This window comes from Abramis brama (assembly GCF_963993115.1).
Source record: "Abramis brama genome assembly, chromosome: 7".
NCBI classification, from domain to species: domain Eukaryota; kingdom Metazoa; phylum Chordata; class Actinopteri; order Cypriniformes; family Leuciscidae; genus Abramis; species Abramis brama.
Genome location: NC_139969.1, coordinates 9,132,510 through 9,160,477, shown reverse-complemented (window position 1 = coordinate 9,160,477; position 27,968 = coordinate 9,132,510). Strand labels below are relative to the sequence as shown.

The 27,968-nt window shown below is 37.2% G+C and overlaps 1 protein-coding gene and 1 long non-coding RNA gene across 2 annotated transcripts; both read left to right on the top strand.

The window, feature by feature from the left end:
* The first annotated feature begins 8 nt into the window (after positions 1 to 8).
* On the top strand, positions 9 to 16,688 carry wdr47a (WD repeat domain 47a). Its single transcript, XM_084119367.1, has 15 exons — positions 9 to 154; positions 1,814 to 1,980; positions 2,636 to 2,719; positions 2,969 to 3,053; positions 3,836 to 4,626; positions 5,169 to 5,286; positions 7,250 to 7,431; positions 9,850 to 10,092; positions 10,321 to 10,384; positions 10,988 to 11,145; positions 11,909 to 12,078; positions 12,178 to 12,348; positions 12,436 to 12,567; positions 14,071 to 14,289; positions 15,340 to 16,688. The coding sequence occupies exons 2-15, from the start codon at positions 1,823 to 1,825 to the stop codon at positions 15,480 to 15,482; spliced, it is 2,718 nt and encodes a 905-aa protein (XP_083975493.1). The 5' UTR covers positions 9 to 154; positions 1,814 to 1,822; the 3' UTR covers positions 15,483 to 16,688.
* A 1,521-nt stretch (positions 16,689 to 18,209) lies between these two features.
* LOC311087429 lies at positions 18,210 to 19,946 on the top strand. Its single transcript, XR_014607276.1, has 4 exons — positions 18,210 to 18,454; positions 18,636 to 18,884; positions 18,978 to 19,036; positions 19,167 to 19,946. It is a non-coding gene; the product is annotated as an uncharacterized lncRNA (long non-coding RNA).
* Positions 19,947 to 27,968: the final 8,022 nt, after the last annotated feature.

Sequence of the window (27,968 nt, the reverse complement as noted above, 5' to 3'; positions counted from 1 at the left end):
GGAAGCTTGTGCTTGACAACCAGCGAGCGCCAGAGACAACAAGAGCCTCTCTCCCCGAAACACGGAGGAAAAAACACCAGACAGCGCGTGTCGGCACACCCTCGGTGGACCCACATAGGATTTCTGCACTTCGCGTATATGTAGAGTTCATCAGGTGAGATTTAAATCGCTCTTCGCGACGCTTATCGCTGTTGTTTTGAGGATAGGCGAGGCCGGAGAGGCTGCTGCTCCAGCTCCAGCTCCGCCTGGATGACACACTCTCCCCCCGCAGCTTCAGAATAATGTAGATATGGGTGGATGTCCCCTCTCACTGGTGCTTGATAGGATGTAATGTGGCTTATCTAAGAAATAATTATGTAAGCGGTCTGATAAACACATTGCAATGATCTCATCCTGATACAGCGGTGGGAAAGCATGAGAAAGCAAATCTGCGTTTCCCATAGTGCAAGGTTGGGGCCCGGTGGTGTGGCTTAGTGGTTCAAACTAAAGGGTTTAAAGTTCCCCAAAAAAGGGCAATTCGTGAGCTACTACCATTGTGCTTGTTGCAGAACTGTATTTTTTTTCTTCACATTTTCCTCATGTTTCTTATGTGTGTATTAGAGCATCCTCAAATTAATAATATTGTTGTTTAATATTATTATTGATTAATATTAATATAGTTTACTCATTTTTATGGTTGTCATTCCTTTAGCGTCCAGCAAAAATTTGTCATTTTAAAGCATAAGTCTAAGTGGTGTTTTTATTACAGTTATTTGAAATGATTTAAAACTGGTTTGGATGTGAAAACATCTGCTGTGAAGAGAATAGTATTGAGGAACAGGCTGTTTTGTTTTGGGTGGAATGTCACTGTCACCTCCCATGCTTGTGTGTTTACATCTGCAATTTCTGGCATGATGACTCTTCTTTGTCACAGCATGGTTTGGTATTTTAATTAGAAGGTTGTTGTCACTTTTTCACTTGCAGTCTTCGAGCAATACAGTTGCTACATCAGAGGACTTTATATACTGAAATAATAAATAATTAGGCTATTGGTAACACTTTACAATATTTTTCAATTAGTCAGTGTTTGTTAATGCAATGACTAACATTAACTATCAATAAGCAATACATTTTTTACAGTATTTATTAATCTTTGTTAACATTAGGTAATACAAATAGTTGTTAGCTCAGGTCCATTAAATAATATTAACATATACAAGTTTTGATATTAATAATGCAGTTAATAAATGTTCAAATTAACATAAGATAAATAAATGCTTTAGAAGTATTTTTTTTATTGTTCATGTTACAACAATAAAAAACAAAATATAATATAATAATAAATAATTTAGTAATTAATTATTAATAATTTTTTTATTTCCTTGGTTTATTTAATCTGTTCATTTGCATGTTATATCTTATTATAAATGATTCATCCATGTGTTTAATGTTGTTGTTTTTTGGACCTTGTAATATTTAATCAAATCTTCTCCAATCATTTAACCCATTGAAACTCCGCCCCTTTTTTAACAATTAACCACAAGCGTGCATTCAGATCTGCCTCCATCCAATCAACAACTGATGGAAAGAACCAAGACCACACCCTACAACTCTGATGTTGACAATACTGTATGTCACAATAAAGTTACAGTACTACTTCTGTTACATTGCGATTGCCATAAAAAGTGCTTCACGTCCCTTAGTAGTGGGTCCTGGTTCAAGCCCTACGAGGCCTGAGCACCACTGGTCGCTTGAGCAAATGTGAACTATAACTGTTTTTGGATAAAACCATATTCTAAACGAAGTGTTCATTCTCTCATTCTTTCTGTGAAAGCTTGCCACCATGACGGCTGAGGAGATCATAAATGTAAAGGAAGTGGAGATCATCAAGGTGATGCTGGATTTCCTAAACTCACGCAAGCTGCACATTAGCATGTTGGCCCTGGAGAAGGAGAGCGGGATCATCAATGGCCTCTACTCAGATGACATGCTCTTCCTCAGGTATGATCTATACACAGAATTCAAATCAAAAAGACCACTGGCATATATGGGACACCTAATATGGCGTTAACATGAGTCAATAATATAATGCTTATATTTTTGCCAATTTACAGCAGTTTTACTCTGCATTGAAGCTAGAAAATCAAGCATTTGTTAGTTTGCTGTAGTGGTGACACATGTTTGTAGGCCAACCCAGAAGTTAGCATCACACTGGTTTCATCGACACAAACCCATTTGGATTTTTCCATTGGCTTTTGGATTATTGCAGAAAATAAGCTCTGTGACCAGCAAAAGTTTATGATACTTACATGTTTTGTTCATCATGATTATATTTGCAAATTAACAAAAACTTTGTGGATTTGGTCCGATCTTAATACCAGGTCTAAACAGGGCCACAATCTGACTGATAAGACAACTCCAGTATTTTACCACCAAGAATTTGCATGTCGTTTGTCTCTAGTGATTATCACTATTTGAGACAGTGTAAAACAACATCAATTCAGATGGTAAAACATTTAAATTTTCCTTTAAATATAGTCTAAACTTGTTTATGTTCTTAGTTTGAAACTGGTACTGTTATTGTGCTATTATGAGTCAAATGGTCTAGGCTAGACGCACTCTTTTTCTCTCTTTCTCATTCATTCTCCCCCTGCAGGCAGCTCATTCTGGATGGACAGTGGGATGAAGTGTTACAGTTTATTCAGCCTCTTGAGTGTCTGGATAAATTTGACAGGAAAAGGTGAGAGATCAGCTCAGAATCTTTCCAGAATTGCAACCCAGATAATAGGAGCTCACTTGCACTTAAATGCACTTAAAAGAAATTAATAAGGCATCTTTTACCCTTTAGAATTGTATTTTGTACATAAACACTGATTAGGGGTTCACTGAATATTACATTTAATGTAAATTATGTATATGAATATTTGAATCAAATCAGACACTGCTGGTTTAACTTCACATATATGTGCATTTTTCCATGGCCTCTCAGGTTCCGCTACATTGTTTTGAAACAGAAGTTTCTGGAAGCTTTGTGTGTGAACAACGCCATGTCTGCTGAGGATGAGCCACAGCATGTGAGTAACATCTATTCATCAAAGAATCCTGAAAAAAAAGTATCACAGTTTCCACTAAAATATGAAGCAGCACAACTGTTTTCATTATTGGTAATAAGAATAAATGGGTGAATAAAATAATAAAATAAGAATAATAAAAAAAAAAATTTGTGTGTGTGTGTGTGTGCACCAAATCAGCATATTAGAATGATTTCTGAAGGATCATGTGAACCTGAAAATTCAGCTTTACTATCACAGGAAGAAATTACATTTTAACATATATTCAAACAGAAGACAGTTATTTTAAATTGTAATAATATTTTACAATATTACTGTCTTTACAATATTTTTCATTAAAATAAATGCAGTTTAGGTGAGCATAAGAGAGTTTCAAAATATTTAAAAGCCTTACCGACCTTAAAGTTTTGAACTGTAGTTTATTCATAATAATAATTTGTATAATAATCAACTGTAATGTGAACCAAACAATATTATATTATATTATATTATATTATATTATATTATATTATATTATATTATATTATATTATATTATATAGAAGATAAATATATATCATATAATATATTATATAGAAGATAAAGGAACATGCATGTAAAGTAGTTTTAGTTTATTTTGTTTCTACTAAGCTTATTTTACTAGCATGTAAATCTTGAGAGATTATCATGTCTAAAAAACTATGGTAACACTACGTGAGAAACTGCTTAGGACTGCTTAGGGCTTGTTTTCAAATGGCTCTGAGCATTCTTAAGCTTCTCTCTCTCATTCTGTCTGTCGATGTTCAGTTGGAGCTAACCATGCAAGAGGCTGTGAAGTGTCTGCATGCTCTGGAAGAGTTTTGTCCAACTAAAGATGACTACAGCAAGCTTTGCCTTCTCCTGACGCTGCCCCGCCTCACCAACCATGCCGAGTTCAAGGACTGGAATCCGAGTACGGCACGCGTGCAGTGTTTTGAGGAGGCCTGTGTCATGGTGGCGGAGTTTATTCCCGCTGACCGAAAGCTGAGCGAGGCGGGGTTCCGCGCAAGCGCCAACCGTCTATTCCAGCTTCTGATTAAAGGCGTACTGTACGAATGCTGCGTGGAGTTCTGCCAGAGCAAAGCCACTGGAGAGGAGATCACAGAGAGTGAGGTTCTTCTGGGAATAGACATGCTGTGCGGGAACGGCTGCGATGATCTCGACCTGAGCTTGCTTTCTTGGCTCCAGAACCTGTCGCCCAACGTCTTCTCTTGCGCCTTTGAGCAGAAGATGCTCAATATCCACGTGGATCGGCTTGTTAAACCTGCCAAGGCCACTTACGCCGACCTCCTCACCCCGCTCATCAGCAAGCTCTCCCCGTATCCCGCTTCCCCTCTCCGGCGCCCGCAGTCTGCAGACACCTACATGACCCGCTCTCTGAACCCAGCACTGGACGGCCTGTCCTACGGTCTCTCTGGCCAAGAGAAGAGAGGTACGGGAACAGACGGAGGGAAAACCTCTCCCATGTCACACTCGTTTGCTAATTTTCAACACCTGAACCGCAGTGTGATGATGGAGAATTCAGGATGTCACAGCATCTTTGAGGAGTCACCAGAGAGGTAAACATCATCTGATACACACCTGTATATCTGCATTCAAGCTTGAGAAGCGTAACCCGTTTAAAACAAACTCCAGAACACTATAAACCATACATATTTACCATGTGGTGAGCACTATCACAGATTGAATTAGCTGATTATTAGCAAATTACCTGCAATTATTAAAATGACAATGACTTAAATAAATAAAGATAAACATTTCTGATACATTTTAAAATATATTATAATAGAAAAGAGTTATTTTAAATTGTAATCATATTTCACAACATTACTGGTTTTACTGTATTTTTGATCAAATAAACGCAGCCTTGGTGAGCATAAGAGACTTATTTCATAAGCATTATATAATCTATTGTTTAAAACACCCTGTGAAAAAAATGGCAATGTTTGTTGCATATTCAAGGCTTTTTCAATTCAGAGAAATTTCGATGGGTGTGGTAGAGAAGAATGACTTGAAAGCAGAATCTTTCCAGAACATAGTCATTACAAAGGTGTGTAAGGTGTGTGTCTGAAACAGTAATGTGGACTCTCTGGTCTTGCAGCTCCAGAACTGAAACTCCATCTGATAAAATGTTGAGCTCACCTGGTCCTCAAAACTCTCGCCCGGCCTCTGCCCCGGGTCAAGATGCTCCAGCACCTGGTTCTGCAGAGAAGAATGAGGTATTTTGTCAGTCAATATATCCATTGATATCTCCTGAAAATTAGATAAAATGATACTTGGCTACTTAACTAATAATTGGAAAAGCAACATGCCTAATAATTCAGTTATGTGAGTATAACTCCCACACACAAAAAATCTCATCTTCTCTTGCTTGCTTCCTAATCTAGTTTTCAAATAAACCTGGCATTGTATTTTACGAATATTGTTGGCTCCTTGACGAATTGCTTTGTTCATCTCCTTTAAGTCTCTTTGGATAAAGAATCTGCTAAATGCATTGATGTAAATGTTATAAAACTTTAATTTAGCATTCAAATTCAAGTTCATCTTTAGTGACTTTCTGATTTATTAGCTCCAGCTGTTGTTATTAACATGCCTTGTAATTGTCTGTGAGCAGTAGAAGTTTGCATGTGCACCCTCTTCTCTCTCATAAACAGCCTGTAGCTCTGTGCAGGCAAGCTCAGTTACCGCTTGCAATTTATCACTGCATAGTTGCAGAGGGCTTGGATTGTCTGTTTCCAAGCTACAGTGGCTAGGCATGTGTTTGTAAGGGGACTGTATGAGCAAAAATTCTAGAATGTTCTAGAATGTTGACCTTTATAGATCTCTCTTTTGTGAAGGGTTCTAGAATGTTGACTGTCAGAGGTTGTGATGAAAAGAGTTCTATATTGTTCACCATTAGTGGCTGTTGTCTGGAATGCTGATATTTAGTCTGCTGTACGAAGGGTTCTGAAAATAAAAAAGTTAACTGGAATGTCGTGCTAGAACAGTGTTGTTTTAGTATCATTAAGAGACTGTTACACCGTGTCTACACACGACCGTTGTCTCATCGCACCGTGCCGCAACAGCCAGGAGATTTATTATCTAAAATAGTGCCGAAATACTTCTACTGCTCAACACTCTGAACACCCATTCCATTTATAGTTGTTTGGTTATACTGAATCGATTGCTTCCGAGAGCTAAAGTCAATAATCATCTCTTTGGTTTAAAGAACATTAAGTTCTTTCAAAACAAAAAAGCATCCTGACACCAGGTAAAGAAATCATCAAACTCGGGTCCATGTGTTGTGTCCTCCTCACTGAATAAACTAAACAATTACAGAGTTGTCTGCTAATTTTATAATATGTCTATTTCTAAAATTCTTTACAATCATTTGTATACAAAATAAATAAAAAACGAGAGAGGACACATTCAGAAAGACAGCCATTTACTTTAACCTACTGTGTTCTCTGCACAAGGAAATCTAAAACAAGATCACAGCACATCTCCTCATGTCCTTCCAAGTTCGTTCTTTCAAGATAGCCTAGCAAGACTGGTCTTCAGGAGAACGCAAGTCCGTTCTTTGCATTCTTAGAATTGAGAAACAGCCAATGTATTGCTAGCTCTGATTGCAGAGGCTCTGAGCTCTGTGACAACAAACACAGTTTATTTCCTGTCTGGGTTTTTAATCTGTGCTAGTATTAAATCTGTTCACCAGACCAGAAAGTGTCTGTCTGCTCATAAGCTTTGAGGGTGAAATGGGAGTAACTTTTCAGCATTAGGCTTTAAAGTCAGAAATAGAAAATTGTGATAGTCTTTTCTTCCCTATTGTGATGTACTGTATATCTGAGTGAATGGGTTTCTAGAACAAGAAAAAATTTAGGGTGAGACATGATTGTCTCAAAAGACAAAATTGCTTTGCTATTGCTGAGATGTCATGTGAGTGACAGGTTTGTCCTGCCCTCGTGTCAGTAAACATGTCATCAGAGAAGAGATGTCGCTGCGAGAGGGAGAAGTTATTTTGGTTAAATATTACTATAGGGCATACAAATTAAACAAAAATAACGATGACGACGAATAAATCATTTATAATAAACACTGTTATATTCCATAAAAAATACGAATTGTCCATTTTGATTTCATGGTGACTTTAAGATTCTCTCAGTTACATCTCATCTCATCTTTGTCCCCACTGTTTCTATGTAGTTGTGGGACTCCACGGAGCAGTTTCAGGAGTACTACCGCCAGCGTATGCGTGTCCAGCAACATCTGGAACAGAAGCAGCAGCAGCGGGAACTCTACCAGCAGATGCTGCGAGAGGGCGGAGTCCAGCAGCACGAGGCTCCGCCCACCGCCAAGCACAACCTCACAGAAGCCTTCCTTACCAGGTCAGCCAAGCTCCACGTCACCGCTAACATCACAACCAAAGGTCAGCGTTTGTGTCGAGAGCTGCACTGATGTACAGCAAACCAGCTGAAGTGTACAAACACAAAGACGCAAGGTGAAATCTGATGCTGCTAGAACCAAGAGGTTGGGATGCAGAGAAAAAGGCATGGCAGGTTCAATATCAAATGAAAGACTAATGAGATGTAGATGAGAATGACCTCAGGGTTTTACAGATGGTGCAGCGAGCAGCCACAGAACTCGAAGTGGGTGGAGAATTCCCTAAGGAATACAAACACATATACACACACATGACCTGTTTTACATTTGTGTGCCTTCAACTCACATTTACATAGTGTTTTATTTAGTACTAGACAGGGTAGTAGCTTGTATTCATGGTTCCCAGGGCAATTTTAATGGGTGGCCCTGCTCCTCCAGTCTGACAAGTAGGCAATGCCATCCATGACCCAACCTTTTTTTTTTTATATACCTGAAATAGTCAATATCTTTAATATAATACAATAATTTTATTGTCAGCATAACAATTTGTATGAAAAATATAAAATATTTGAATTTTATATTTGGTTTGACTTCTTTTGCTTCATTGAAATTGTGACATTGAAGCTTGTTTTTTTTTCTTCTTCTTTTTTCCAAAATCTTTTCTAGTTCCAGCTTTAAAGTGTTAGTTCTCCCCCAAATTTTTAATTCTGTCATTAATTACTCACCTTCATGTCGTTCCAAACATCTTTGGAACACAAATGAAAATATTTTAATGAAAACTGAAAGTCTTTTCACCCAAAATGTTCATAAAGAGATTGTAAAAGAAATCCATAGGAATTGAGCAGTTTAATCCAACTTTTCAAGTGTTGTTGTTGTTGCACATCAAACAAGTACGGTTGAGCTTCCATTTACCATATTTGATGTGCTCTATGTATGTTCGCTGATCAATGTTTATATGTGAAAAAAGGCCATCATATAAAGCGATCGTGTCTCTTCAGAAGACTTGGATTAAACTGCGTGATTAATATGGCTTTATTTTACGATCTCTTTATAAACGGTTTGAAGCGTCAGATTTTTGGGTGAATATACTTTCAATGGAGGGACAGAAATCTCTCAGATTTTATTAAAAAGATCTTCATTTGTGTTTCAAAGATGAATGAAAGTCTTATGGGTTTGGAATGACATGAGGGTGAGTAAATGATGAAAGAATTTTCATTTATGGGTGAACTATCCCTTTAAGTTATATTAAGAATTTTTGAGTAATCCTCTCTCAGAGTCTATAAATATGTTGAAGGATTTTTTAGGAACTGTATTAATTATTTACTGATGTTGCATGAGTCACTCAAATTACAGACCCCTCAAGAAACCCTACAGGAAAACTAGTTAAATGTAACGATGCAATCAGAGAGGGATCTGAGAAACACTGAAGTCATTTTAGAACCCTGTTCTCTTGTTTGGCTTTGATACCTCTTCTAGTTCTGTTGCTGTGGTTACGGCACAATTGTAACACAGAAACATAACAAAGGGAGGTTTTGGAACCGTGCCGTACCGTTCCACTGGTGATGTCATCATTAAAGGCCACAACCATAAATAATGCAGTGTGTCAGAGGGGAGGGCAGGGCAAAAGAAACATTCATTGTTCTGTCTACAGAAGCCGTACTGGTCGTGAGTTATTAAAGAAATTTAGGATGTTAATTGGAATATATATAATACAAGTATAGCTATAGGTATACTAGCTATAACCATACTTTACGTATAGTATAGCTATATTAGGACGAATAAAAACCTATTCTGTTCACACTGGCCTCATGCCATCTGCTTCAGGGGATTTTGAGGGGGAAACCCCCCTTGACCACAGGGAAATGACCAACTGTGTTAATCTTGGTTTGTGTTTGGCAGAGATTAAGATGAATATCAAATGAAAGGCTAATGAGATGAACCTCAGGCTTCTACAGATGGTGGAACTTGAAGTGGGTGGAGAAATCCCCAAAGAAAACACTAATACATTTCATAAGCTATATGCACTTTGATGTGTGTGTTATTAAAAAAAGCAACTGTGATCATCAGTAATGTGAACTTAAAAATAAAATCTTGGGTCCACTTGCAACCAGGGTCCAGAGCATGTAAAAATAGTGCAAAATACGGTTTCATGGCTTGTAAGACATATTTATGCATGTCAAATGTTCTCAGTTTACTAGCTAATAATGGTATAAAGTTAATTTTATAATTCAGCTGAAAAAAATATTTTGTTAGTTACTGACTTCTACACTCCATAAAGCCAAATTGTATTTTTGATTTAAATAGGATCTTATGATTTTGAGAAAGCTCTTTTTTTTGTGCATTGCATGGTCAGTGAACAGTCTGTTGTCCACTAGAGTCCAAGTTGGCTCTAAAGCTTCATATTTTTGTATGTATGTGTGCAGGTCTATTCAAAGACTGGAGGAGCTGAATGTGGGAATGGATGATTTGGGAGAAGAGGTGCAGGCTCTCTCTCAGCAGTGTAATGGAGGCAGTAACAACAACAGCGAGGCGATAGATGCCTCAGCCACGCCACAGACACAGGAAGGGGTTGTAGGAGCCAGCGATTTGGTCACCAGCACTCCTCAGAGGTCAGCAGTTCAAGCAGCCTTCCCTCCACCCAGCCAGTCTCCTGTACTGCCCCAGAGGTGAGAAGAGACCAGTTCTTTAACTCTTTCAAGTCACACTTAATCGATTTATCAAAATCATTCAAAGAGTTTCAAAAATAAATGATCCTAGTGAATCCTGAACGTAGGATTGTTTTTCGAGAAAAATATGAGCTTTTTGTCATCGCAAACTCGTGAAATTTGCCTGGTAATGTTTTTAGTGATTTATCAATGTTTAGGGTTCTAAAAAGGTTTTGTTTTCACCTGCAGTGCCCAAACTGAAGACAAAACTGGACTGAATGACAGCAGTTTGACCCGTTCTAAAGGCCCAGAGGTACAGCGTCCCCTACAGCTCAACATAGTTAACCATATAAAGCCTACTGTGTCATATTTACACATTTATAACCTACCGGTACTTCAAAAATATCAACATGATCAAAACATTGCTGAAAAACCTGTTTACATACCTTCTCTCGTCTGATTGATAGTTCTTACTTTATAGCAAGTAAAAGGCCTTTTAATGTAATTCTAAAAATGTTCCCTTTCAGGTCGTGGTCCACGTTTGCTGTGAAAATTTATTTTTATAAAGTAAACTTAAATATTACTTTTATATTGTTAATAGTATTTCAAGAACACTTATTCGACTGATGCAACTTTTTAGAAAAATCATGTTAAAATGTGAGCATCAAATATGGCATGGGTTTTAAGGAACTTTTATTTGTACATTTTTCATTCATCATTGTATTGCATTATATGTTTTGCCTGAATAAAACATTCTCCCACTGAAGGCTTTAGTGTTGGTTTAATTACAGCTCTAAAACTTCTCAGATCAAAAACAGATTAGGGATTGTTCAGGGATTATTTGAGATTAAATGAACATAATCTTCGAATAACCCTTCTCACATGCAAAATGTGTGTTTATATGCATATATTGCAGAAAGAGACGTCTAAAGCCAAGTTTGTGATGGTCAACACCCTGGAGGATACGCAGGCGGTCCGCGCCGTGGCCTTCCACCCCACAGGAACATTATATGCGGTCGGGTCCAACTCTAAAACTCTGCGCGTGTGTGCCTACCCCGACACACTGGACACGAGGTCAGCCGCCCACACACTGCATTAAAACCTGCTTAAAAGATCTGAATCAGATGCATTATAGATGATGGGATTGAAGCAAGGGCCTGAAATCCTCATTTCAGCCACCCAACTTTAATTTAAAAAAACTAGAAAATGAAAAACACTATTAAGTGTCTGAGAAACGAGCAAGAGTGCTGTTTTTGCCAAATGATTGAACGATTCAATGATCCATTCATAAAGACAGTCACTTGCTTTGTCCCTGAATTAATAAGCTGTTTGAATGAATGACTCAGTGACTCAGTTACTTGCCTCCACCTAATGGCGGTTTTAGTTTCATGTGTAAAGTATTGCTTGTAAAGTATCAGAGTTGAATACTTAAAATATGTATGTTTTAAACATTAATGCATTATTAATGCAATCATAATTGCAGTGTAAATTTAATGCTGCTTTAGATGCAGCTTCTATGCCACTTCTGCAGTGCAAACATGGATTTTGTTGATACTGATTTCATTTGATTGGTAACCGCCTAAAGTGTCTTATTAATGCAACTAAATAATATCGTCTCGTTATCATCAAAACCCCAGAAAATAGAGACATTTTTTGTCAATATTGATCACCCAATCCAAGTCTTATTGTGAACGATTCATCAATGCATGCTATTCCAAAGAAAACAAAATTGTCCTTGTAATTTTTCATACAAATGTTACTTGTTCTGGCTGAATCAACAAAGTTAATTTTGTAGGGAACTAGAACCTTTATATAGTTGTATTGTTGATTCTCTCAGTGGCTCGGGCACGAATAAACCTCCTGCAATCCGCTTCAAGAGGAACAAGCATCACAAAGGCTCCATATATTGTGTGGCCTGGAGCCCCTGCGGACAGTTACTGGCCACCGGCTCCAACGACAAATACGTCAAAGTGCTGCCCTTCAACCCTGAAACCTGCAATGCTACAGGTGAGGGCAGAAAGACTGCAAACCAACATTCATGAATCTTCATAGAGTAATTTAATGTAGTTTGGTTGAATGACTTGTACTTTATATATTTAAATTCAGGTCCTGATCTGGAGTTCAGTATGCATGATGGGACTATCAGAGATCTGGCGTTTATGGAGGGTCCTGAGAGCGGAGGGGCCATTTTAATCAGTGCAGGAGCTGGAGACTGTAACATCTACACCACCGACTGCCAGAGAGGACAGGGACTGCATGCACTGAGCGGACACACAGGTACAACCCCCCCTTTATATTATATATACACGCAGATCCTCATAAATATTTTCGTTCTTATGTGATATGTGTGTTTTCTCTCCTCAGGTCATATTCTGTCTCTGTACACATGGGGGGGCTGGATGATCGCGTCTGGCTCTCAGGATAAGACCGTACGTTTTTGGGACCTGCGTGTTCCCAGCTGTGTGCGAGTGGTGGGGACGTCCTTTCAAGGCTCAGGTGGGCTTCACCTCCTTCACTGCCTTAAAAAAAATATTTTCTGGTGAAAGACATGCGTAAATGAGAAAGAAAGCCAAAATATTAAATGTCATGGATTGATATTTACTGAATAATCTAATATTTTTCTAGAGGGGGGAAAATGACAATTTTCACTTGAGTTCTGAATCTGCCAAATTACAGGAGGGTAAAGATTACTTCAGAAAGATGGCAGAATCATTATTTTATTTTTACACAGATATTGGTTGGTCTATTTAAGTTAAATCTGTTGACATAAGCAATCATTGTTGCATTATATGCCAATGTTGACTGTTCAAAACTGGGAAAAAGCACTTCTTGTGTTTTTTTCCTCTAAGTTTGCATGCCTGTGGTTTTCAACCATTAAAATTCAGTAAAATTCAACAATTTGAACACAATAGCGCCCCCTACCTTATAACAGTGAAAACACAGAAAGCCGGGAAATTCTGTCAATGGCGGGAAAAGAGATAATATTTTGGTTTTCATCACTATGTTGTCCTTCTTCAGAAAAAAATTGAACAAAATCACAAATTTAGGCCAGGGAAGTTTCCAAAATGTTGTTGATTTGACATGAAATGACCCAGTAGCAGTTTCTGATGGTCTTTGGTTTTACATGGTTTCTAGCTGGTCTATGCTGGTCATTAGCTACTTCAAACTGGTCTAGATGGTTCGTTAGATGCTGGTGGGGCTGAAATCTTCTTGGTAGACCATTTTGGTAAAGCTATTTAGAAATGGTAACAAAACAGCTACAGTATCACATAAAAAACAAAACACTTGAGCTGGTATGACCTGGTTTTTCCAGCACTGAAACTGTATATCTGACCTGATTCACTGGGAACATCGTGCCATATCACATACTAATGTGCTTTGCAATTTTGGATATTATGTTACAAGATTTAAGTCACTTTCAGACCAGTGTTATTTTAGCATCATTGAGATTATATAGTTTTTATTAATATTTTGAATCAGTTTTTATTTTTATAATTTCTGTTTTTATTTAAGTTGAAGTGTTGGTAATTTTGTTGTGTTTTTTTATTATTTTCTGAAATATGATTCTATAGGTTTTATTACTTTTTATTTCTGGTTTGGTTATTGTAGTACATGAGGTTAAATTAAATGAAAATGACAAAGTTGCCTCAGCCACTAGCTGAAATCAAAATGTTATTACAGTTAAAGTTTATTTTATTTTGAGTAATAAAGTTAGTTTTAGTTAACTATAAAAAGCCCTGTATAAAAACCCTGTTTCAAAATTGTGTGTTGGACAATTAAAGCATACTACAGTGAAAATAATTACAACAGTGTATGACATTATATTGCCTCTTTATGCCCCATTCAGAAATATTGTGAGAAGTTTTTGACTAAATAAAATTAATATAAATCTTGTCTCCACATTTACACTCTAGGTAATCAGTTTTAGTCAGTGTTGTTGAATTGTAATGTTAAGTTTGTGATTGTTGATGTGGTGTATATCTGGTGTGTGTGTCTCAGGCAGTCCCGTGGCGTCGGTGGCGGTGGACCCGAGCGGGCGTCTGCTGGCAACAGGGCAGGAGGACAGTTCCTGTATGCTGTATGACATCAGAGGCGGGCGCATGGTTCAGACGTACCAACCGCACTCCAGCGATGTCCGATCGGTGCGCTTCTCCCCCGGGGCTCATTACCTGCTCACGGGATCCTACGACACCAAGGTCATCGTCACTGACCTACAAGGTGAGATCGCAGATACCCCTCAGTTTAGTGTCATTGAACTGAATACATCAAACCAAACCAGTGTTATTTTAGTATCATTGACATACTGTTATTAATATTTAGAATTAGTTTTAATTTTATATATATATATTTATGTTTTAATTTTAATTTTATTTACAAGTTTTAGTACTGTTTTTATGTCTGTATAGATTTAGTTTGGTACAATTTTATTTTAGTACATCAAGTTAAATGAAATGAAAATGAGAAATTTAAAATAAAAAGTTTATATTTTATATAAAATAATATTTTATTTTATTTCAGTTAAAAGTTCATTTTATTTCAAGTAACACATTTTTTATGGTTTTAGATTTAGTTAACTATAATAACCCTGCATTAAACTTACTTTTATATTCATTTTTATTTATTTATTTTTATTTTACTACATTTTTACACATCCATAGACTGCAAGCCAGTTACCTACTACAGTATAGAAATTAATTTGAATTATTTAAATGATCAGTGTATTTAAATCCAGATTACATGTTGAGAGAGTGATTACTGTACAGTTGAGAGAGTGTTAAGAGTGCATAATGGAAAATAATTTAAATGGAAAAAACAATAAAAGTATTTAGTATTAATACTGTATTTTTTTCCCCACTTATTCTGTGTGCCAAAAGGATAACAAAAAAAAAAATGTTATCAGGGTTTCCAGTCAAAGAAAAAAATAAAAATAAAGTAAAAAAATTATTATAGTGAATATATATTTATATATATATATATATATATATATATATATATATATATATATATATATATATATATATATATATATATATATATATATATATATTTTTTTTTTTTTTTTTTTTTTTTTTTTGATATATATATTTTTTTAATCTGTAAAATATAAAATAAGTTCAATGGTCAAAAGGTGTTGGGAACCTGTTTTATAGGTTGTGGAAGTGTCAGCTACTCTCCGGATGATGCCGTGTAAATATGTATTTTAACATTTTTTAAACATTTAAAGCAATGAAGTGAGTTTTTGATCATTGTACTGTATGTGTGCAACAGGTGACCTGACGAAGCCGCTGCCGTTGACTGTAGCGGGAGAGCATGCGGATAAGGTGATCCAGTGCAGGTGGCACACACACCACCTCTCCTTCTTGTCCTCCTCCGCTGACCGCACTGTCACACTCTGGACACAGGCCACGTAGAGCCAGCTCTGGCCACTAGAGGGAAGACAACACATGCATTTATATATGTGTGGCGCTGTGCTGTCCCTTCTGTTTTATTGGTATGATTGTGTATTTATTTTGTTTCTGGACCTTGAGTTCTGATTCACAGTGTATGGCTGAGATAAATGCAAACCCTTTTTATGTACATAGTAACTGTTTGACTGCCGGTGCCATGTGTCTGTGTGTCTCATGATCCTGAGCCGTATTGGGAAGTGATGCTTTGCTGTAGTGTGCTTGGCTACATATGCGCTTCCATTCAGTAACCTTTATCAAACACTGAACTACACCACACATAATTGGAAAAACGTGTCATGTGATCTATTCTGTGGCCTTCCTGAGATTTTATAGCATCTCTGTGTGTCCGCTTTCCACAATCACAGTGCGTCTGTACTTGCCTGTTTGAATCTAGCCTCTGGAAATATATGCAGTTTTCTTTATTTAAGTCATTTCTAATGTATCATTGCAAACTGCTGAGTGAAAACTGTAAGAGTGGAACATGTTTGAGTGAGATGTACATGCAGTCCAATGCTTGGCTGAAATATGGATATTTTTATGGCCTGCTGCAAATACTGTATCGAAATTCAGCTGCTCGTGCAAATATCAAAACCAAGTCAATGTAAACTGCCTTTGTAAATGCTGTCAAGTATGTCCGTCATTTAAAGTGGTTAATGTTTGAATTTCACTGTTTTTGCTTGAACGAGTTTGCAGCCCTTTTGAGTGCCTCTGAATTGATGGCATGGATCAAAGTATTGAGTTTTTAAATGTAGATTTATGAAGGGAATCTAAACTTCAGTCTATATGTAGTGCTGAAAGAAACATTAGATGAAATGTTTTGGGCATTGGCACATAGGCTTGTTAAACTTCAATTAACAAGTGAAATAGTTTGATACTATGATCTTGCACTTTTTTTGTTTGGGTTGTTTATGTTGTATATTTTCTAATGATATAGATTTTATTATTTAATCTTATTAGATTTTTGTTATTAATGTTATCATTTTAAATCAAAGCCAAACTAACATTTTGACACGTTTATGCTAATAAGCAGCCCTCACTTGAAGTCATGTAGTGAAATATTGTGTTGTTCCTGTGTTCCTTTCTTAATTGATATTTGGACATCAGTGACTACATAAAGGCTCATGGGACAAGTCTGCTGCTGTTGTGTCTGAATAAATAACCCTATTCTCAGCTATGGCTCCGTTCATTTGCATTAAGCACTAGTGGGTCAAACACTTTTTCAGTTTCTTGAGCTTGATTGATTCACTTTAACAGTGAAAATATTAGATTGTTTTGTCACACAACTGAGATCATTCATTTTAGAACCATCATTGGTCAACTGACCATTTGGGAGCAGAAGTCATAATGAGAGAATGCAGTGACGTAAAGTAATGGAAGGAAAAACTGGTATATTGGTAACAAGAGGAGGAAGAAGACGGACGAAATGATTTTGGATGTCGGAATGCGAAAAAGATGGTCTTCATTTTTTATAGAATACCGTCATCGAAGACGCCCTTTGAAGCTAAACGCAGACTTGTATGGATGCAAGTTATTAAACAGACTGACTAGACGATTACCCTACTATTAAAGCATGAATTTGATGAAAACAGTTAGGTCTACATAATATTCACATATGCAGTTCATAGGGGACATAATGTATTAGCCCAACAGTTGCAACATAAAATAATATTTAAACCAGTAACATTTTACATTTGTAACAGAGGCAAGCTAGTAAGAGCTGTGGGTGTAAACCTCACTCCCATGCCCTCAAGAGGTAGCGACTTCACACTAGAGACTGCGGTCTTTTGCATTCTTATTAGCACCCGCCATCCATTCCGGAGACCCTGGTTCGAATCCCGCTCGGAGAGGGTCGAGTAGGGCAGCTGTTACACGTAGACTTATGGACGAGATTGACTGAAGCCACTTTTGTTCCAACAGAGGATGAAATGTGTCGTTACATGAGTGTTGAGTGACGCAATATCCCTTTCAAGTGGACGCGTGGAAAAGACGTGAGACTGAAAGCACATTCAAACATTTATGTGTAGGCCTACGCAGGGGCGCCGCTAAGGGGGGGAAAGTTAGGACGATTCTAAGGGCACAGGCACTTTTGGGGGCCCCAGAGATTGATTTTATTAACTGAATGGGTGCGGTAGGGGGCCCAACCTCATATTCTTTCATAGGGCCCAAAATTGATGGTGGCGCCCCTGGGCCTACGCGCATTCTGCTTCACAGGAATGAGTTTGGACTGTCAGGTTGGCAGTGACCAAACCATATCCGGAATAGTTTTGTTGCTTGATCTGCACTAGAACAATCAACAAGTTAAGTTATTACTAGGCTACTCGTGATTGACAACAATTATAGCCTACCGCGTCACCTACACGTATGATAGGCCTACGCTTTAATTATCTGCATCGGTCCAAAACTAACACTCTCCACGCCAAATGAGACTGTTTTTTAGTTAAATAATTCCTTATTGCCTGTAGAAACGAAATATAGCCTATGTTAATGAAAATGTAATTTAAGGGCTGTTGAGTAGCCTAATAGTTTTTTATGTATAAATGCAGACAGATGTTGCTACACAATACAGAAACTCCGCATAGACTATGGATGGAAATTATTAGTTTAAAAAGCGTTGTATTTAGACCAAACGCAAACCATCCAGTCTCTTCAGTGTAGGCTACTAATAAGGGTGATTGACGTAATGTATAGGCCACGCCCTCCCAGATGTTCACATTGAAGTGCTTTCGTTTTTAAACAGGAACAACCCTTTCTTTACATCAAACTAGTTCAGTTGAAATAGACTTCATTTAGCCAACGCGTGTATACGGCAGATTTAAAAAAGTTTTTCTTTTCTTTTTTATTTAAGAGTTATAACCTAAGTATAGCAGCCTACGTGGCTAATCGGCATATTTTAATTCGCGGATCAAGTTTGTTATTAAACACGATGAGCAGCTTTGGTAAGTGAGAGAAACGGCGCGATCTGATTAGTTGCCAAACTCAAAATAGTTTGAAACTAATCTAAATCTCTATTTTGTACAATTAGACGATTAACCGGTTTATTTTTTATAACAATGAGTTACGAAAACTTTGAAATAAGCCTCGTTTCAATGATAGCCTAATTCATTATTTTATCCACAGAGGCCCAGTTTGTGAATAGGAACCGTGCAGCTCTTATTCAAAGGGTTACATCAGTGATGCCAATAGCAGATGAACTAAAAAATAAAGGCATGATACATGATGAAAAATATGCAGAGATCGGAGCAGAAAAAATCAATCCAGAAAAAATGAGAAAGCTCTATGAAGCACTAGAAGCCGGAGGAGACAGAGTGAAACATGATTTTTATTATGCGCTGAAAAATCATGAACCATTCCTCTTCAAAGACCTGGGTAAGAGAATCTACAGTTGCTATTATCTGAGATCAACTCAAACTTGTAGGTAGTCTAATATGACCTGTCCTGTCCTGTGGTTGATGGTAACAGGTGGTGGACAACAGTGAGCAGAACCTGCCGGAGAGAATGCAGCTACAGTGAACTGAACAGTGAGTGTCAATTGCATGTTATGTACTGTATTAATATACATGTCAAACACTTATGCCTGAAATCAAACAATAATCACCTTTGTTAGGAATATTCTCACTGGATAGCAAACTTTTAATTTCATTTTTACAGATTGCTGATATTCTTGATGCTCAAGACAGTAGCCTATACTGTGCAAGGTTTTAAAAACCTAATATGGAAAAAAGAGAGAAGATGCAGTTACATGAACAAATGAAAGAATGGTGAAAATGAAAGGAACAGTTCAACTTTTTCAAGTAAAAATGTTGTTTGTTTTTTTTAAATCAAATTGTCTTCATTTAATATACCAGAATTTGTAGGCTGTGATCTACACATTTGAAATGTATGAAAATAGAGTTTGACTTTTTTTGGAACATTTGACCTTTGAGTTACATGGAAGAAAAGCTTTATTTTTTTAGATGAATATTTTAAAGCCATTAAGATTTTATGCTGCTCTTTTAATAAAGTCAACATTTTATACATCATCATCTATAGTTATTCGACTTGAATATATTCAAATTAAAGCCTTTATATTAATAAAATGTTTTTTTTAAAGAAATAAGCAATGATTTTACAGTGCTTGCAAAGTAAATGAATTTGAGATTATTTTTTGAAAATCCTCCATTGACTTACCTCAGTGATGATGTCACAATTTATTGTCATATACTCGCCTTCATGTCATTAGAGCTGCCTTTATGCCTTTGATTGCCCTTACTGTTCATTTCCTTTCACAACACATTGAAATAATTATTGTGCATCCGTTTTTACATTCCAGAAGGATTCTCTTCTCCTTGATAAAGTGATAACTTTGTGAAGTGGTTTACATTGTTCTTTTTATTTCTTCATTTTGTAAATGGCATTATTCTTACCTGACAAATAAATGACTAAATGTGATCATTCTAGACTCTGATTTATCTCTAGAAGGTTACAGCAGATCGATGCCCAAGGTAAGAACACCAAGGCCCATGATCTGAATGAAGCAGCGGGCTCTTGATCTACCTTTAGATTTCTGTCTTCTCCTCACTTGCATGAATGTGCACAACTAAGTAGAACGATCTTATGAGCGAGGTTTACCTCAAGCTATGTGTGTATCTGTGTCTGGATGGTTGTAATCTTTTGCAGACGTGAATAAAACAAAAATACTGATGGCTTTAATATTGCTTCCTCTAGCTGGGACATTTAGTGATTCTATATAGCTTATCAGATAAATGTTGAAGTAAAAGGGTATTATTTTATTATGAATTCTGACAAAATTTTTACTTCGAAATGTTTTTTTTTTTTTCAAAGAACTTATTGCTCAAATAACTATTTGCATTAACATTCATGTGTAAACTTTTTAGGTTAGATATGAGGCATAGATCATACACTCCCATTTTCCCCGGGAGTCTCCCGTATTTCACACCCATCTATAAAACAAAAATATAGACATAATTACAACATTTTTTAAAAAAATTGTCACCATTGTTGTGATTCATATCCAAAATCTTGATGTCTGTGTGTGACTATATGATACACTTGCTCAAAACATCATGTGCACATGCTTTTTATACACCTTCAAATAATTGATAATTTTAATGCTTTTGGCATCAATAATGCAGTTCCACAAGGTTGGTGGTTATTAATGCCAAATATAAACACAAAACTTTAAACACAATATTAAAGGCCCATTTTGTGATGATTATGTCATCATCAACATTGAGCTGATAACACCTCAAACTTTTTCTAGGCTTTCTCTGCCACAACAATTGTGTTACACAAACACACTGTTACAGCAGCCAAAGAAAAGTTAAAGTAAAAGGAACGGGGACCAAGAGCCCAACTAAAGCAAACACTGATCACCACAATGGTGACACTTCAAATTAAACAAATATCAACATCTAAACCTCTGTTAATTCTCACTAAGATCATCTGACAGCAATAGTCAAAGTAATTATGTCTAAATGAGACCATAAATGATGTTGAAATATGTCCACAATGGCCACATTTGAACTAGTTTTTAAACTTGTACGAAGGTTCGATGAACGTCTATATTGGACGTGCAGAACACGTCAAAAAAAAAAAGACGTCATAAAAACTTTCATTCTGGCTCCTCAGTGGACGTCATTTCAACGTCCGATTTTTGTAACAAAGACATTGAAAAGACGTCTTTCGGACATCATTTTGCTTAGTGGGTTACAACATTGGGTCTTAAGTGGCTTGGAAATGCCACAAAAAAACCTAAAACGTTTTTTTAAACCTAAAAGCGCCAGGTAAAATCCGAATGACACGACAGACAGCACTTTCCATCAAGTTCTCCGCATCTCCAATAGTGTAAAGGAAAGAGCCACTCGCAAATAATCTTAGGGCAATGCAAACAGTTTGTGCTAGTTAAAGCCCGACTCCGACAAGTCGAAAATAAATGTGCGTTTCCAACTATTTAATAATGTAAACGACAATCTCACGAGTCACAAGAAAAAATATATATCTCAGAAAGTGCACTATCGCGCTGCGCTGGACTTCCCGTATCTGCTCCGCTTATGAGGCCGGGATCTAATCCTGTTAATATGAAATAAGCCTGCTCCCGAGCAGGTTTAAGCTTGCGCACCTGTTGCTATGACAGCAAGTCCAGGATGAGCGTCGAAGAACCAAACAATCCAAGATCATGCCAAATCGCCAACAATCAAATCCAGCTAACTGAGTTAGCGACGTACGAAGAACGGGCCCCTGGACATAATGAGAAGCTATTGGTGGTTGGACCAGAGAAGAGGCCTGGACTATAAATTCCCCGGAATTCCGCTGGATGGAGCTCTCTGCCTCTTTGACTGCACTTATTGTTGTACTGTGTGTTAGCTGGTGAACATGTAGCACAATAGGTTGTGATTGTTGTGCTCCTTTGTATAACAGAGTGCTGTTAGCCACTTGTGATGTGATCTGTTCCTAAAAACATCAGTGCCTTAATGTTCCCACCTGTAAAAGTGTGCTTATTTTGAGAAGCAGAAGGGGGTGAGTGCCTTGTTTTTCTTTGTAGGCCAAAAGGCCGTTACTTTTTCTCCTGTTTATTTGGTTAGATAAGGAGATATGGTACGTTATTGTATGTTTGTTTCTTTTATTTTATGATTCATAGGGAAGTTCGGTTTTTTTGTGGGAAAGTTAGTTTCTGTTTTGTTTGTTTTGGCATTAGCTCACCCTTGAAGATTTTGCTTCGAATCTTTTCCTTGTTTGTTTGATTCTTTCTTTTCAAGAGATTGTTTTGTAAAATTTGAAGTACACCGCTCTAAAGACAAACAAGAGAGCAAGAAAAGACAATAAAAAAAGTCTGATCTAATAATGTTTATGGATGACTGAATACATCGATGCTTTTATCATGACTGTGATATGAAGCAGGTCGGGATTGCTAAGAGACAGCTATCAGCTCCACACGCGACGCGAGTCCCGCGGATATAAAAGGAATATGGACATTTCATTCTACCGAACTACACGCAAGTGCAGAATTACAACTCATAGTCAGTTTATTAGACAAATTAAACTTGTGAGGTAACACAGCGCTGTTTCACTTGGTCTAACATTACACTAGCACACTAAACTGCATTTAAATGTGTTGACATCTGTGTTAGTTTGTCTGTATGAGACTAGCAGTAAGCTAGATCAACATTAGAATAACATACAGATCATATTCTGACATTTTATCATTGTTGAACTATATAACATTGATTAGTTTTATGTAAATGTGCTCACCTGTTTAATAAAGTACATGTAGGAGCGGTCGAAGTCTCGGACGTGGAGCTCTCGTTTATATACTGTCTATGGGAGCTCTCGGCATCTCGAAAACACCGCGCTGATATTGATTCTCGTTTTAGTTCTCCTTTTTTATCCAAAGTCTGCTTGCCATGGTCCATAATGTTTGAACGAAACAACAACAGCGTGCAAATAGACATTGCGAACTACACATTTGTCCACGTCTGTCGCTTTGGTTACTATCAGAGGGCTCTGGTTCATAGCTCTGGTTGCCTATGGCAGCACGAGCGAAAACCAGGGACAACGCGGATATGACGCCATTGACGGCGACAAAACGGAAATAAAGAAACGGGACGTGTCCAAAGAGTATAGAAGTACAAGTGCTGCGTTCCAGTCTACTTTTAGACACGCACTTGCGAACTTCCCTAAGCACTTCCCCTCGGGGGAATCCCCACCGCCATTTTGAAGTGCGTTCCACTTCGTGAAGTGGACGAGGGAAGTTTATATGGACAGACCCTCGTTCCCTCGATTTTGACCGAGGGAGCGAGTCTACTTCATATGTACACTTCAGGCACCTATATGTCTCACAATGCAGTACGATTGTGACGTCACCACAAATCTCGTCTAATCACCACCACAACAAACAACTCTATGATATATTAATTATATATTTTTTACATTTAAAACAACCCACACAAACCTATATACATTTGGATGCTACATTAAACAAATTCTAAAAGGGAAAAAATGTAAATAACAAATCAACTCTTTAGCTGATTCCAAGTGATCAAGGGCTTAGGGCGTTCCAGTTCAGCCCATTGCAGTTTCCGCCAGTAGTGGGCACTCGTGCTTCGTAAGCAATGACGTACATCCGAGTGAACGAGACGGAGGGAAGTTAGCGAGTGAAGGGCATGACAATTTTGTACTGGAACAGCCCAAGAGGCGAAACTCAATAGAACGTTCCATTGTAACAAACGCACCCATGCCAGAGCCCGTCTACGGAGAGCCTTGGCACTTCCTATTAGCCCCATTGTATCGATCTTGGTTGCAGTTCCATTAGAATTCCACTGGAGGTGATCGCGGGCGAGTGCAGACTGAATGGGAGTCTATGGGGCTAGACGGCTAAATGTGTCTCTTTTACCCGATTGCCGTCGAGAAATCTCAGATTTTATTGTAGGTTTTGCAAGTTCAACATGGGTTATAGGTCGAAAGTTGAATGAACGAGTACTTATTTCTTTTCGATTTCTTACAGGTTGAGTTGTTGTTGCCCATAACACACTAGCATTCTGCTAATGACGTCAGCATTCTGACGTCATTGACATTTTAAAAGACTTTTTAAACCAAATAAGTGACTCTAAAAAAATCTAACACCCAGCAATGTGTAATTTCTTTGCATCTCCTTTCGAATACAACATTCAAATTACTAGACAAAAAATTATATCCTGAGAAAAGTGGATTTTGAGGGTTTTTCGCCATAGACCTCCATTCATTCTGCACTCGCCTGCGAGCGCCCCCGCATGGACAGAGACGTGTTACTGCAACCAGTCCAGAAACTCTGCCCATGCGCAGAGCTGCAGCTCCGCCATCTTGGACTGAACGCAACGCACAGCTGTCATAGAATTGAACGATACCGGTTCAAATTCAAAAGCGGTTAAATGAACTAAATAGTAGTTTCTAGTTTTTAATATCTCTATAGCAGACATCCCATGTCTCCCGGAAGTTCCGGGAGTCTCCCGCATATTGATAGCGGCTCCCTGATGCCCGCAAATTAGCTAAAATCTCCCAGAATCTAGAGCGAGCGAGCGAGCAAGAGCGCGCAGCTCCAAACCGTGTAACGTTAGAGCACACGGCAGAAAGGGTGAGGGAGCGAGATATTGATATCAACCTAAAATGTGCAACACAACTTGTTCAGATTTTTTGCTTTCATTTTCTTGCAGTTCTAGAGTAAAATATATTTTGTAATGTATATATTTTATATAAAAAATAAATAATTATATTTTTAAATTTGTACATTTTAATAAACTCAAACTTATATAACTTTTTTTCTGTTTCACTTTCATAATTTATTTCACTTCAACAATAATCTGACAAATGTCTTCTTTAAAACAAGACCAACCATAGGTCTATATTCCAAAGCATTCTTGAATTACAACCATTTAAGTTTGGATAGTGATTTTCATGTTTATGCGAAAAAAAGGTGACAGTTAACGGGTTAATTTAGTGATAACTGATAACAATGAATTAATAAAGCGGTCATTTGCCAGGTTAGGTGTTCATATATCTCTCTCTGAAAGTATGCGATTTAAAAAGCCCATTTCGAGTCTTGACAATTACATAACATTAGCAAACTGTTACTGCGGTTATGGGATAGGCTAGCTTACATTAACGTTACAGCACCTGTTATCGTTGACGTTAGCTCACTTTAAAGTTAATAAAAACCTTTTCTACTTTACCTCTCTGGATCTTTGGGGAATCTATGAAATGCTAGTTGATTGGTTGTACACTGGTAGTTGCAGTTGATGGCAGAACACTGTTTTCTTTGTTTCCAATTATTTCCAGACATAATGTTAATGCTGTAACTTATGGTAGTTGTGCTAACGGTAAAGCCGTTGGTTCAGTCCAAAATGGCGGCCGCGCTACCGAAGCGCCACCTAGTGGCTGTTATCAAAACTGCAACGGAGTTTCGCCTCTTGGTACTTATACTCTTTGACGTGTCTTCGAATTAAATTACAAATTTCTCCTGGTTTGAAAGTTGTTGGAAACAGTCGGGATAATGTAAGTACACAACTAAAATAATATATAACATAGTGATTTTTACGGTGGCCGAGAGAGCTCAACGCGCTGCAACTGAAGAAAACACATGCAGAAAAAACACCCGCAAATTAAGAAAACATCTTCATCAGTTTCACAACACATGTGTGCTCCAAATACTCACAACACAACCAAATACAGAAACGCGCTGCAAAAGTTCACAACACAAACAAATACAGAAACGCGCTGCAAAAGTTCACAACACAAACAAATACAGAAACGCGCTGCAAATAGGACAGAACACAACGGAAATGTTTCCGGGGAACCCAATAAGTGACGGACGGACGGCTGGGACGTGCTTATTGCTCGTGAGCTTTACCTATGCCCTACTCTCTTAAAAGGGCAGACGGCAGAGCCCTTGAATTGGGCACTTTGGAGGGAGCGGGGCACTTGTGTGCCATTGTGTTGATGAAGGGAGCAACGAAAGACAACGTAATTTCCTCATTATTTTCACCTGGGATGTTCCCATGACAACGCAGCGCGTGTCCATCAGCTGAATAGCTGTTCTTACCAACATTATGAAGCTGCAGACTCGGAGCCTGCATCTACAGTCCCGCACCCAGAGTCCCGCATTCTCAGACCCCTCGTTTTTCGAGACAGCGCCTCCTACTGTTTCGAAGATCGTATAACACCCTTAAATGCCATTGAAAACAATAGGATGCAATATTACTGTCTCGTTTTATTTAAAGTGATCCAAATAAATATTTGCGTTCCCTGCTTTAATGCATGTGCCAGAAAAACTCATTGTGTTCTCTGACTAACAAATTACCCAGTAGTTATTTTTTGAGCATGGGTGTAATTGAAAGAAAATTACTAATGGAAGGGATACAATTACAGATTGAACTATCTTCTGAAAAATATTGTGATATTATATTGCTACAATGTTTTTTTTATTCAAATTCCAATTTTCTTTCAGTTCAAATGGTCTAATTAACATTATACCATGCTAACATTACAAAACCTGTTTTTTGATATTTTAAATGCAAAGCAAAACTCAAATAAGAGTAGACAAAACACCAATAATAAACAATTCTGTACTTTATTTAACGATCACCTAAACATCATCTTGCTGTAAACAGGACAAAGCAAAAAAAAAAGGAAGAAAGAATTGTGTTAGTGACTTTACTTTTCATCTTCAATTGCATTAAAAAAAACTCCTCATTTATAAGTCGCTTTGGATAAAAGCGTCTGCTAAATGAATAAATGTAAAATGTAATGTAAATGCATAAGCTAAAATAATTACTTTCTGGTAGGCGAATGTTTCTTCTTTTTTCATTCTTTTTGCAATCGCTCTGTCAAATTCCTCGACTTCACTAAAATAAAAGATGAATGCCATTGTCAAAAATATTGTGTAATATATATATATATATATATATATATATATATATATATATATTTTTTTTTTTTTTTTTTTTTTTGCAAATGCAAATTACAAGCATACCAAGGGTGATAAGTAGGGCCACAGAGGAACACCTCCTCAGCCTCCTGCCAGAATAATGCCTGCATCTCACATAGGCCATGAATGATGGCCTGTCCATATAAATAAATAAATTAATATATAAAACATTTCAGTCAATACAAATTAAAAGAAGGAACCCAAACAAAAGGCCAAATGACACATTCTAGCTCACATGTTAATATAGACTGGTTAATATATAGTGAAGGCATAGTAAATTTGATTATTAGGCAATTGTATGAGTTGTAAATGGCTGGCAACAACTTCATATCACAGTTAAATTAATATTGATTAATTTTAATACTTACGTTTTATAAGAACTAATTTAAGTAGGCCTAGTCTACATAAATTATATAAAGTAAAATAATTACTCCGGCATTACTTAATTCAATTTATAGTTTTTGGAGAAAAGGTCCGGTAATTAAAAAAAGGTCAAAAGGTAAATCTGATTAAATAATTAATGATGACATTCTTTGATATTAACACACTTAATGTATTTAATTGGTCTACTTTAATGTAAACTAATTTTAATACAATTTTTACAATGGCTTGTCTACAAAAAGTCCAAGGTTAAAGGCTAACAGCTATCAAAATATTTTTTTATATTTTGATATTTTTTAAAAAAAGGCGAAAAAACATACATTAACGGCTCAAATTTTGTTACAAACTATCTTTACAAATATTAAATGGACTATTCATATGTTGGTGTATCGATGAGATATAAAGTAGTTTGATTAAAAAAGAAATCGAATGAGTATGATTCGCTAAATAAAATTGACGATAGGCCTACTCGCGTTTCGGCTTAAGTTCTTCAAATGTTTATCCGATTGATAGGAGGCGCTGTCTCGAAAAACGAGGGGTCTGAGAATGCGGGACTCTGGGTGCGGGACTGTAGATGCAGGCTCCGAGTCTGCAGCTTCATACTACTCGTTCTT

What these genes read in the sequence shown, in the direction of transcription:
- wdr47a (XM_084119367.1), top strand. Translation starts at nt 1,823, where the DNA reads ATGACGGCTGAGGAGATCATAAATGTAAAGGAAGTGGAGATCATCAAG. An exon ending in GATAAATTTGACAGGAAAAG is followed by an intron (nt 2,720 to 2,968) that starts GTGAGAGATCAG and finishes ATGGCCTCTCAG; the next exon opens with GTTCCGCTACATTGTTTTGA. An exon ending in CTGAGGATGAGCCACAGCAT is followed by an intron (nt 3,054 to 3,835) that starts GTGAGTAACATC and finishes GTCGATGTTCAG; the next exon opens with TTGGAGCTAACCATGCAAGA.